Source organism: Polypterus senegalus, chromosome 8 (genome assembly GCF_016835505.1).
Source record: "Polypterus senegalus isolate Bchr_013 chromosome 8, ASM1683550v1, whole genome shotgun sequence".
In the NCBI taxonomy this organism is placed as follows: domain Eukaryota; kingdom Metazoa; phylum Chordata; class Cladistia; order Polypteriformes; family Polypteridae; genus Polypterus; species Polypterus senegalus.
The window spans coordinates 30470156-30483157 of record NC_053161.1 but is presented as its reverse complement, the minus strand read 5'-3'; the positions used below and the strand labels follow the sequence as shown (position 1 = coordinate 30483157).

General features: G+C 32.6%; 1 protein-coding gene across 2 annotated transcripts in view; it reads left to right on the top strand.

Annotated features, from left to right (window-relative positions):
- Positions 1 to 13002, top strand: part of LOC120533861 (contactin-1-like) — a 388538-nt gene that overhangs the window by 201294 nt on the left and 174242 nt on the right. For both annotated transcript variants that reach the window (XM_039760909.1, XM_039760911.1), the window contains 3 exons: positions 759 to 858; positions 1578 to 1759; positions 5176 to 5300. In XM_039760909.1, coding sequence (XP_039616843.1) covers positions 759 to 858; positions 1578 to 1759; positions 5176 to 5300 — 407 coding nt within the window. The remainder of the gene's footprint in view (positions 1 to 758; positions 859 to 1577; positions 1760 to 5175; positions 5301 to 13002) is intronic.

Sequence of the window (13002 nt, the reverse complement as noted above, 5' to 3'; positions counted from 1 at the left end):
AAGAGGAAGATTTTCTATTCTTTTCATTTTGAGACTGAACTGTCCCCTTCTGGCAACACGAATTAGATGATCTACAAGTCTCCGACTTAAAGTTTAAATCCGAACAATATAATCGATCTCTTTTCACTGTTCCGCTATTTCACCGAGTAATAATTTCCATTTATTTGCGCTAATGCGATCTTTACTGTCATTTTTTTGAGACTTTCGAATTTTCCTACTTCCATTATCTCTGGCTGAGTATTGTGAATATGGGTGTGGCTATTTGCAAGAATTGGCCTTTTGATGGGCTGTCTGCCTTTTCCAGAGCTCTTTCCAGCCTTACTGTGATTGTTGCCAGGATAACCTATAACCACCTCTAACCCTGAACTTCTTTAAGCAGAATTGAACAGAACAGAAATTGTTATGAAATGTTCTACATTTAAGGTGTCTATAGAGTTCAAAAAGATTTTGAGGAAATAAAAAGATGATACTTGTACTATTAGTGGGACATTGTTTGGCATTGAGTTCCTGCAGCAAAATGAATACTGAGGGTTGTGTTAGGATATTCTTTCTGAAGAATCTCATACCACATCCATAAACAGGTCATGTTGAACAACAACATTTTTTTATTGCAGAAGCATTTATTTAACTCTATTAACGAGTTTTTGCAGTATTCTTGTAGTTAAAATAGATATTTAGAAAAATCATTCCATTTTCACACTTTATGGGATGCTTCTATGATCTCTAAAAAGTACCTTTTTATGCCTTTTGTTTCAAAGGTTCAGTGAAAAAATATCCTGCAGACATAAAAGTCAAGTTTCGTGAGATGTATGCATTTGTTGGACAAAATGCCAGCCTTGAATGTTTTGCACTTGGAAAGTAAGCTTTTTATCAGTTTGTGTACATATTTAAGCATACTACTGTTAGTTTTTATATTTTTTTGTATTTTCTGTATTTACTACACAATCATTAACTATCAGTAAACTAAACTTCTTTTTTACTCAGCTTCACATTATTCTTATTTTAGTATCTCTTTCTAACTATTTCACATTTTAAATAAATAGTACTTGGTCATAAATTACAGGATTTTTATGTATTGTAAACATATAGTAAATTACATGTTGAATATTGCTGACATTTTATTTAAAAATAAAGAGATACTTTCATTTTCTTTTAATTGCAAACACATTTTACTAATTGTATGTCTTTGAGAAAAGTTAAAGTTTTAAATGCCATGAAAATATTGATATTGTATAAAGCCTAGAATTAGACATTACATAATCTGTTTTTTTCACGTTTCTGCAAAATGTGTTTTTCAATTTAGTTAATTAAGTACCTGCAATATTGAGTTCTTTAAGTGATCAACATTTTTTATGCATTGAAATACTGTATATAATCTGTCATATTTTCTGAAGTTAATGAATAAAAAAAATGTAGCAGGTCTACAGGCATGACCTTCAAAACCAATTACATCCTTACTACTAAACCCAACGTGTGTCACAGGAAAGGACTAAATTTACAGTAGTTTTGTTTAGTTCGTTTAAGATCACCTTGACAAATGTCTTGATTAAATAATTAAATTGGCATCTTTTCTTCAGTCCTGTTCCAGAAATACGATGGCGAAAAGTAGATGCACCTCTTCCAAGCAATTATGAGATAACTATGTCTGGTGCAGTTTTTAACATTTATAATGTGCAGCTTGAAGATGAAGGCTTGTATGAATGTGAAGCTTTGAACATGAAAGGAAAAGATGTACACCAAGCAAGAATATATGTTGAAGGTAAATCAGTTTAGTTTTAATTTCCTGAAAATATTGTTTCATGCAACTGCTTATGTACAGAATGTGTATAAAATATAAGAATGAAAGATTACATAGAGTAACTCAGTTTGTAACAGAACTGTGCAAAGTAAATCCGAGTCATCCCGCTAAACTTAATTAAATGCAAATAAGCCCCTACTTCACTTTTAATGACATGAGTGCTTCAGATGCAAAAAATACTGTTTTCTCTCACCATCACCATTAATCTAAAATTTCTAGCCTCAGGACCTTGTTGTTCATGAGACACCTCCCTTGTTCACCATATCAAGTCCACCTTCTGAACAAGGATCTTCTGCTTGTATCCCCAGTTAGTTTTGCACACCTTAACCTCCTGATATGTTAACATTAAATTACTTTTTTATGTTTGCAAGCAGACTAATATTACATTTTGAAAGCCATTATACTATTTTAACTGTAAAGTTATTCCACTTACTTTCTTATCTATTTAATAATTTCCTGCTCATCAGCTTGTTAACTGAAATGTACCAGAAAAATAACCATGTATATAAAATATAATGCTGAGGTTACTGCTGCTTTTTAATGTTTTACATACAAATGAAACGAAGTATGTGTTCTTTTACAGATTCTAAGTTTGGTGGTAGTCTGAGGTCAATAGTATCTATTGTAGACAAAATTCATATGTGTGAAGTTTATTGTAATTAAATGTAATGTCTTCCATAAAAAAAGCACAAACATTTATTTAAAGAAATAGAAATGTAGAGCTACAGTATATGAGTGTAGACTGGAGTAAGGGTAGAAAATATGTTTCAAAAGACTTCCAAACACTGATAGATGTTTGATTATATTGCACACTATATGGAGTACAAACTGAGAGATGTCTAATGCACTTATAAAACCATTTCTGGAGTACTGTTTGCAGTTTTAGTCTACTGCATATTTAATTAATTACATAAAGGTACTGCAGCTACCAAATGGTGAAAAACTCTAACTAAATTGCTATAATTATTTGATGTCATGATGGCAGTGGGGAGATCTGTAGCCTTGGATGTCAAAGGTGTATGGTTTTCACTCATGCTAATCTTTTTAAAACATTTAATGACCACTCATACCTTGTGAATGGGGCCGTTTAATCATGGTTGAATCTGCATGTACTGTATCAGGACTGAAATGCTTCAGATTTGATTAGAGTTTTTTACTATTAATATTACCTTCTAAGGGTAACAGACCTTAATGGACCAAAACCATGTATGCAAGGAAACCAAGCCCCCATGCAACTGTAAAAATTGACCAGAACCATACCTTATAAAAAACAAGTATTTTGCCATTCTTTACTCGTTGAGAGCAAACAAGGTGAAAATAAATCATCTGATTATGAGATCCTTTTCCACTATGTAGTAGACCATCAGCTTTCTGCTCCTTAGTTTGACATTACAGGGAACAATATGGAGCTGCGTCTTTTTTTGCTTATATTTGTAATAAGGCAATGAATAATATTTTTTCAATGCGCAGATATCATGTTCAAGGAGTTTGCTGATGATAATTTTCAAGTTAATTTTCATGTGTACATAATAGAATGATACTCTTACTTCCACATTTCCTTCAGAGAACTTAAAATAATAGAATACCACAACAGACAATAACCAGTATTCCTCCAAAAACAACTGTAGGCCTTGCAAGATATAGCCCAACAATCATTGCTCTTTTAAACTCAAGAAGATCTGTTTCTGCAAACATGGCAGCCACAACTATGATCAGCTAGGTTTGTATACATGATATTAGTGGTGACTGAATGTGTGATTAATTGCTTAATTATTTTCATAGCCACCTATTAAGAAGCACCTGCTTGCAATATACAATATTTTATACCTGTCATTTACTACAATGCTTTCTTTACTTTATAAGTTACATATAATGGTACTAAACAAAGTGTTACAAGCTACAAAACCTGTTCTGGGATTATAAATATGGGCTGTGAAGAGAGGATGGGCAACTTGAATCCTTTTATTCAAAGCAAATGGTCAAATAGTAGTGGTACTAATGGAACAGCACAGAGATGGAGGTATTAGTGCTGATGCCTTTCAGTGCTGATTTAAAAACATTACTGTCTTTGTGGAGTTTGCACTCCAAGTGTCTTTCCTCCCACAACTCAAAGCAGATGATTTTGATTCTAAACTTGCCCAGTGTGTGACCTGGTGTTAGATGTGTATTCCAGGAAGTGGATTATTACAATATCCAGGGATGGTAGATTCCAACCTCATGGGACTGGATAATGAATGCTTAAAGTTTTTACAATAATGAAGACAATAAGCATGGTAACAATAATAAGGTTTTCAAACATAAATGCAGAGGATTAATTGAAATTGACTAGGGGTAAGTAGCATACAAATTTAAGACATTCTTCTTCACTCAGAAAACTTCAAATACATGGAGCAAGTTAAATTAACAATAGATGAGAAACATTAAGAAAGTAGGAGACATTTTATGTTGGAGAGAGTGTTTTGTTCTCATCAAAACTGTTTTTATGTGACTGTTTTAGTACTTAATGGATCTTTGCCTTTGGCAACTGATCAGTAGCATTTCATAAGATTTTTAAAGGAAATTGCTGTTGATTCCAACCTGGACTTGTGGTTGTGCCCAGTCACCAGTGTCATGGTTATCCTGAGGGGCTCCAGGTTTAAAAACTAAGATTCAAAGGTACAGGAACATCCATCTGTCAAATGAAGGTCAAAACTCAGATTTAAAAGACATCATTCAAATTCAGAAGCTAGAATTAGAACAATTTAACATTGTGCTGCTCTATTTATAAGATTACTTTTAGAGATTCTGGTAACTTTATTATTCTGTTTATTAGATTTGAGTTGATGCTACTAATTATTTATTGGCTTGCTACCTATGTATTTTAAAATTACAACCAGATCTATAAGTGAAAACCATGGAACTTAAGGAAAATTATTCTCAGAAACTTGGTCCTTAAAAAGAGAAAATTACTGTGTGCTGGGTGCTTATCCAACTGCTAGTGAACTTAATTTTAAGTCCTGTCTGCATTTATTTTGAAAAATATGTTTCCATAAACTGTTTGTCATGTGGCATTTGTAAGAGTTTCTTTGAAAGTATGCCATTTGGCAAATATTTGTTTTTTAATATCCTGGGCAGCCTTAAGTTAGTAATGAAATTGTATGCATATGGTTTGTTGTTCATTTCCCACTTTTTTTGCTACCAGTTTAAAGATGCATTGCTTCTTTTGCAATAAGATGACAAGGTCTCTAAATTGAAAATATTAAATGTAATTATATATGTTAAATCAGACTTAACTACTGTGCATTAATATAGGTCTTGTGTATTTTTTATTTTGTTAATAAAAGTATACTTTATTTATAAATATGTTAATCTTTAATTAATGTTTTTTTTTTTTCCAGCCTATCCTAGCTGGGCAGAGCACATAAATGATACACAGCGAGATATTGACAGTGACATGACTTGGTCCTGTGTAGCTACAGGCAAACCAAAACCAACCATCAGATGGCTTAAAAATGGAGTTGCGGTATGAATAATACAAGCTTTGTTTTATTAACATAATCAATTTTACTGTAGTTTCTGTGTAGGTATACAGTAAATGTTATTTGGTTTTCAAGAACGAGCAATCAACACAGCAGACGTCCCAGTGTTAAATGAACTCTTACAATTTGAAAACAGCTCCAAAAAGTATATATGGAAACACTTCTTTCATGTATGCACTTTTTCTGTTTATTCACAACAAAATGTCCAGTGTTAAATTATGTATACAAGCAACAATTCACTTTTTGGTTAGTGTGCTTAGTCTCATATGCTGTTTGATGCAAGGAAGTAAGGCATGAATTGAAGCTTTTTCCAGACAAATATGTAAAGCAATTTGCCAGGATTTCCTTAAAATCAACCTCTGTTACATTTCTGAAATGCAACAAAATGAATAATGAGGTGGAACTCAAACGCCTGGCTTCTCTTTAAGAATTATGAACACTAAGAATAGATTATCTGCTTTTTTTTTTCTTCATATAGTTGTGCTCTTGGTTTTCTCAGTATGATCACTATTTAAATAAAAGCTGTCGTATTATAGTGTCCCAATCCAGGTGGTTCGTTGTGTGGAACACACTATCAGTGAATGCTCCCACCCTCTCTGTCTGTCTTATTATTTACATTTAGTTTAACACGGAGTTGTACAGCATAGACACTGATCTTGTAAATCCATGACAAGAGCTGATATGTTTATTATATGCGCTTTCCAATTGTCCTTGTAAATGCATGTCTCTGGAATGGTACTTCTCCAAGCATGAAACAGGGACACTACTGTTCTATTCAATCCCACTCTTAAATTAGGTAGTTAATTATTATATTATCTTTTTTTTTTTTCTTCTGTTTTGAATTAAGGTAAATTTGGAATGATTATAGGTTAAAGGAATTTAAGAAAGTTTATTTAACAAGAATGATGTAAATGATTTCAGTAACAGCTTGCAACTAAGGTTGCTTACCTGAAACTGAGATTGTGACTGTAAATAAAAATTCAAAATTGTATTTTTATTTAAAAAAATGTTGCTAATACTCAATAATTTGATGCACATGCAGAATGGCCTTTTTGATTTTGAATGATATGTCCAAAGTGAGTGACATGGCGCCATTATGGTTAGAGGTTTTTCCCTAACATTTTAAAAACATGATTGTTCAGCTAACTGGTAACTCTAAAGTATCCGTTTGAGTGAACATGTATATGGGTGAGTGTGCATCCCCTCCAATATTAATAGAATATGGCCATTTTGCTTGGCCATATGTGCAAACAATGCAATGCAACAATGATATATTTTACAAAGTTTTACTGAACAGCGCAGATGTTTCAGATTTTAAATACTTTTTTGTACATTTTTATACACTTTAATATTCTTATTGCTACATGTTGCTCTTTCCATTTAACACAGAAAAAAGTGTTTTACTATGGCCTTAAACCTACAGAAAATACATACATTAAAAATGTAATTTCCCTTTAACTATGCTCTGCATATTTCAGAGAATTAAAACACTTTTTTTAAATCCCAACAGCTGCAGGTTTTCAATACATCTAATCTTTTAATGAGATTAATTCATGCCTTTAACTAAACCCTTGTATTATTGGTTGGTCAAGCACAAAGAGTGCAATATGAGTGAAATGGAGTGTAGCCTTGCCAGTCTTTAGAGATTTGGCCACTAGTCGTTGCTCCTTGACCCTGCACATGGCCATACTAGTTAATGAGCTTGTCTCCATTCTCAGCTGGCAATTTCACAAATTAGTTGGGTGTGAATTTTTTTACTACCAAAATTAAGAAATGCCTTTGGTGCACAGGTCTGCTTATTCTCCTCTTTTTTTGTTGTTGATTGCTTCATTTAGTTTTAGCTTGTGCAAAATATAGCTATTCGTTTTTGAACCTTCCTTTCCAGTAAATGTTTCGTTAAATTACAGAGCCATAATTTTTCAACTTTAATTTTACCAGCATTCTATTAGAAATAAGGCAAAAAATTAACAAGAATTGTATGTGCTTAAAAATATTAAAAAAAAAAAATAGACTTTTTGCCTGCCAATACCTGGAGTGGGATTTGAAACAAGCATAATCTGCAGGCCACTTTTGCATAAATGTGTGTGCTAAAATAGAAAATATAAATCTAAGGTAATTGATACTGTATATACTTAATAGCAACGATTAAATTGTATTAACACATGTGGAATGGTTGCCATTTCCAAAAAAAAGGCAGACTATATTTTTTTAGAGGTCTTTCAGCACATTAATTAGAAACATGGTTTTCATTCTGTTTTTCAGTAGACTCAGTAGATGAACTTTTGTTATAATTGGTGCAGACATATTTCAGGTTTTTAGTATCAAATCACAATACAGCCATAGCAAAAGGCTGCCTAAACTAACTCAACAAAGCCAGTAGGATTTATACATTTGGCAAAAATAACTCAATTTCTGTAGCATTCAAATTTTCTACTTTTATTTGGAAACTGAGTGTGAAGACAAGAATAAGCAGCTGTTCTTTTTTTAATTAGCTACTGCTTTCTTTACTTTATATCTCAGAAGCTTTACATTGGAATAGCGAAAGTAATCTTGGGTGTTACACAATATATGGCAAGCAGTATTTCCACAACTAGTTTCTGAGGAGGTAATGCTAGAAGAATTATCAAAGGAAAGCTTCAGAAATCCAAATTATTAGCTTTGGGTGAAAACATTGCACCTAATGTGTGCTGTATTTTTTCAAATAATGATTAAAGTAATAATTCCAAGCATTTTGTGAAACTGGACTTACTGTAAGATAGGAATTAGAAATTCAAATAGTTTGTAAGTAATCAAAATATAATAGATTCTTCCAGGAGCACTGGTTTCCACTGATAGTCCAAACACATGCAGATTACGTGGACTGGCATTGGTAAATTGGCCATATTCACTCTGCTATAGACAGGTGTTGTTCTAGCCTTGCACTCGATGATTGATGGGATAAACTTCAGCTGCTCAATGGCTCTGCCCTGGAAAAGTGGTTGAAGAAGACGCATCGATGGATGGATTTACTTTCCAGGAGGTCTGGAAGACTCTTTTGGCAGTTTGACAAACTCCTCCTCTCATTTAAAGGAAATGTTTGCTATTTTTGAAATCAAAGCTTTTTTTTTTTTACAGTTGACCTTCATTGGAAGAGATCTATATTTAAAACAAATCTATCAGTAGCTTATAATAGTGGTCAATGGGGCAACACAAGAAACATCACTCAAAATCAAACGTTTTCGAACATGTCTACAACTATAGCCGAGAATGTTCATGAGTATTAATTCATGTCTTGAAATTACACACATATCACAGAAGTGTTTATCCATGTAATTTTTCCAAAAATACATTATATTTTGTGAGAACCCACCTTTTAAAGAAGTACGACTGGTAAATTCAATTCATTCCCTGTTCATAGTTAGTCTTTCATCCTCAGAAGGGTGATTGCTTGTAGCTTATTTTATGAATGGCCCAGTTGCAGTCATACTCTGGTAGTGAAATGAGGACTTAGACTGTTCTGTTTTTTCTGGTGAAATCTACAGTTTACTAAGGATTTAGGCAAACATCATACCAAAATGTTTTGCCTTTTCTGACCATTATTAATACAGCTAAAATATACCAATGATGAGTTTTAACAGATCAAGGGCATGAGAAAAAAGATCAATAGGTCAATATTGAAGAGACAGAGGCAAACTTTATAGCCTACAGTTATATGTTGAGTTTCAGGAAAACTGGCAGTTAGTGGTGCAATGGTGGAAAATGTGAAATAATATCTACTGTATAAGTAGGGTGCAAAAAGTGTGACTTCCTGTTTATCTGGCAGTGAGCCCATTTTGACAAGCAAGACTGTTGTTTATGTTCCAGCCTTAATGATTCAGTTTTCAGACATTAAACTGGAAAAAGTAATTAAAGCATGATGACCAAAGAGAGAGTTTTGCGTGTTATTGATTTTGTTAGCATCATGAACAGTTTACTTTTGAGCAGACGGATGGATTTACTTTCGAGCAGTGCTGGAAGACAAATTTAATAGTTTGATAAACTCATAATTTGTTTAAAGAATACGTTTGGTATTTTTGAAATCAAAGTTAATTTGATATTGGCATGGATTGCCAACTGCTTACATCTAATTACTACAACAAATAGCTCTAAAATATTTGGATTACAATTAGCATGAGTCCAGTTATTTTTTTCCTGCAAAAGATACTTTTTTTAAGGGAAAAATCATTCTTAGAAGTATGTATTTTAATGTGGCCAATCTAATTAGTGCATTATATCTTCCTAGGAGGCAGCATTTCAAACGTTCATATGTAAGAAGAGCATTATTTTTATTTTATTGCAATGACATTTTGTTTTGCTATAGATTCCACCACGTTGTGGCTTTGCTGCTTCATACAATGTGGGATTGTTAGGAACATGGCCCTAGAAATCACAATTATTCAACCAGAGTCAACATGTTATGGCTGAGAATTAAATCAAGATGGGGAAATATTTGTTTACAGTAGAAATCCATAATCTTGCAAACAGGACTAATGGTACTGCAGAGGAATTTATAAGCAAGTCATTACGACATGAGTCGTGGCGCCTATTGGGAGGCAGTCTCCAGCAACCATGCAATGCCTTCTCATGACCCTTCAACTAACTGCTGAAATTCTTAAATGAGAGCATTGTGCAGTTATGAAAAAATAGAAAACAATTACATTGTTTTCCAAAAAAAAAGATGTTAAATTAAAAAACACACACACGTGAAAATTAACCTTGTATATTTGGCTTTTGATATTTTATGGTTCCATGAAGAGAAATGTATCTAACACAAAAATATGACTAATAAGAACACAGGGATTTTTCAAATTTTAAAATGTACAGTGCATCATTTACATCAATGAGCACACAAACTAAGCTGAACAGAAGCAATTTAAATTTGATTAATATAAACAATTCATCACATTGTAGGTCCATTAACATTATAACTGCGATATGGCCAGTTGACAACAGAGGAGGAGAAAGCAAAAACTACAGCCAACAAATCTCTTGAGGTTCACAGTTGGTTTTAATAGACAAACTGGCAGTCAAGTCAGACAGAGTTACAGTTTTGATGACTTTGGCCAACCTGGCCACCTTCCTGCTCTGGGTTTTTCTACAATATTACAAGTATGTGCTAGGCAGTTTAACAAAAAAATGTAATCCTTTCATCCTTGGACTTCCAGTACTTCCAGTATCTTTGAGCACACTTACAATGCGTTGAAGTAGGAGCTTGACGATAAGGTAGCAGCACTAAGAGCTACATCAGGGTATTGAGAAAAGAAACGGAATAATAGGGTCAGTTCATCATGACTGTCACATTGGTATTTTTGTGAACAGCTAGTTAAGACCTCTAACCATCTTTGTCATCTCCACAAGTTAATATCATCTCTTTTTCTGTATTCAGAGAAAAATAGTTATTGCTCGTCTAGTCTTCTAACTTTTTGTAATATTTACGATAATAGTATTTATATTACAATAAAATAGTATTAATGTAATGTTTAACATTTGTACCAGCTGTATACAAATGAAAAATGAATATTATGTTTTTAAAGATCATCACATTCTGTCCATACAAACATTGATTTAATAAATATACTGTAAACTAAGCCATGCAAAAACTGTGCCCAAGAGCCTTTTTAATTTTCAAGGTTGTGCAAGAAGATACAGTGGTCAATGGTGTCAAAGGCCGTGCTTAAATATACCAACATAATAAGTGCAACATTTCCTTCATCGGGAGGCGTTAAAATGTCATTTAGAGCATGTAAGGTATTGCTGCTTCTGTATTGTGACTAGTGCAAAAGCCGGACTACAACTTTTCAAGTAGGTTATGATGAAGAATGTGAGACAAAAGGTGCATGGAACCTGGATTTTCAAGTTTTTTTTAATTAGTCGATAATTATTAAATACATTTGGGTCCAGTAGTCTGACAAATATCATTTTAGTGCCTTAAACTGTTTTAGTCAATAGTGATCTAGAATCATTTTTACAATGGGTGTCGCCAGAGCAATGATTAAGGTACAGGCAGTGGATATCTTTTAGAAACTAAAGATATACTTTCTCAGAGCTGTAGTCAAGCTTTTGGCTTTCTTTTTCCCAGATATTGAATATCCATATTACAAGAATGTGGTACTGTCTGCTATGAAAAATCATTTCTATATACAATATATGCACAAAAGAGACCATAATGTAGCTGTGTCTTTGGTTGGTTGTGCTGTTTGAAAGCATGGCATTGGAATCTATTCATCCAATAAACTAAAAATATTGCTCATTAGGTTTGAGGTCTGGAAAGTTTTACAAATTTTAATGTCTTACCTCCAGTTAAACAAGTGATTATTTACAACCATGGAAGATAGCAGGTTTTTATGTATTTTAACAAGCCCTATAATGCCAGTTTTTTAAATTTTATTTTTGACAACTGGTATTTTTCTTAGGTGTATTTTATCCCATTTTGTTCACAAGTACAGTGAAAATAAACACTAGACTGGGCTCAAACAAGTAAGCCAGCATTTGGTCAACTGGAGTTCAGAAATTTAATGTCTTACATTCAGTAAATAAGTATTGACATTACACATTGTCTTTTTAGTTCAGCTTTTGAAAACAAGTATTTTTGGTGCTACACCTAAAGACAAACATTTCTATTTTTGACGAGGTTTATTGCTTTTTTGTAAGCTTTATAACATTTATGCTTTTGATTACATCTTATCTTGGTGACCAATGTCAGAGAATGTGGACATTTCTCAGAAATAAAACTGTATTTGATGATTTGATATTCACAATTATACAGAAACAAAGCATAGACTGAAAATCTGAACCTAAGATATCTAGGCAAAGGGATAAGCAGCTAACCTGTCTGAAATGTTAATAGCTGATCAGCTAAATGAGCTATTTAACAAGACTAAATTGTTACGTTTCTTGAGTGATTTTGTGATAAAGGCATTAGTGTTTTGGGCGAGATTAATGGCAGAGCATTTCCATTTTTGTCTCCTGTTCTACTCATACACTAGAATTGTATTTAGAGTGGGTGAGAAAAAGGTTCTCTTTATTCCAGCTAATACTGTCTGTACATACTTTTCGAATTAATTCTAACTAATTTTATTTTTCATTTACGGTCTAGTTTTTTGGATTATTTTAAAAGCGTGAGTCCTTTCATTAAACCAAGTTGAGTTTATTTTAATCTAATCACTTTTGTTTTGGATAATTTTACTAAATTTCAGTAAGAGACAGGTTATATTTATATTTCAAATAGTCTATGCAGTAAAACCTTGTTTTACACAAGGGAGAATTGTATATATTGGAAATATGCAATAATTATGTGCAAAGATAAACAAATTAATATATATATAAGAAAATGTATGCATAATGTAAAAAAATAAATATAAATATTATTTATAATAGATATATAATTAAGAGAAATAGAGTCCTTACATATAGAATTATAGAATTTTTTTTAAGTCTCTAAATGACAGTTCTATGATAATGTCAGTTGTTGAGGGTAGACAGTAAAAATAAAAAAATCTTTAGTTAAACTGGGGAAAACAGTAGGATACACCCATGCTGCAGTGACTGAGACTGGTAGAAAAAAAAAAAAAACTAGAAATAGGCTTGGTCTTGTGCTGCCTGTTTCTAAGGCTTATAGAAAAGTAAGAAAATACTCGTCTAAAGTCAAAAACATGGCATTAATTTAAA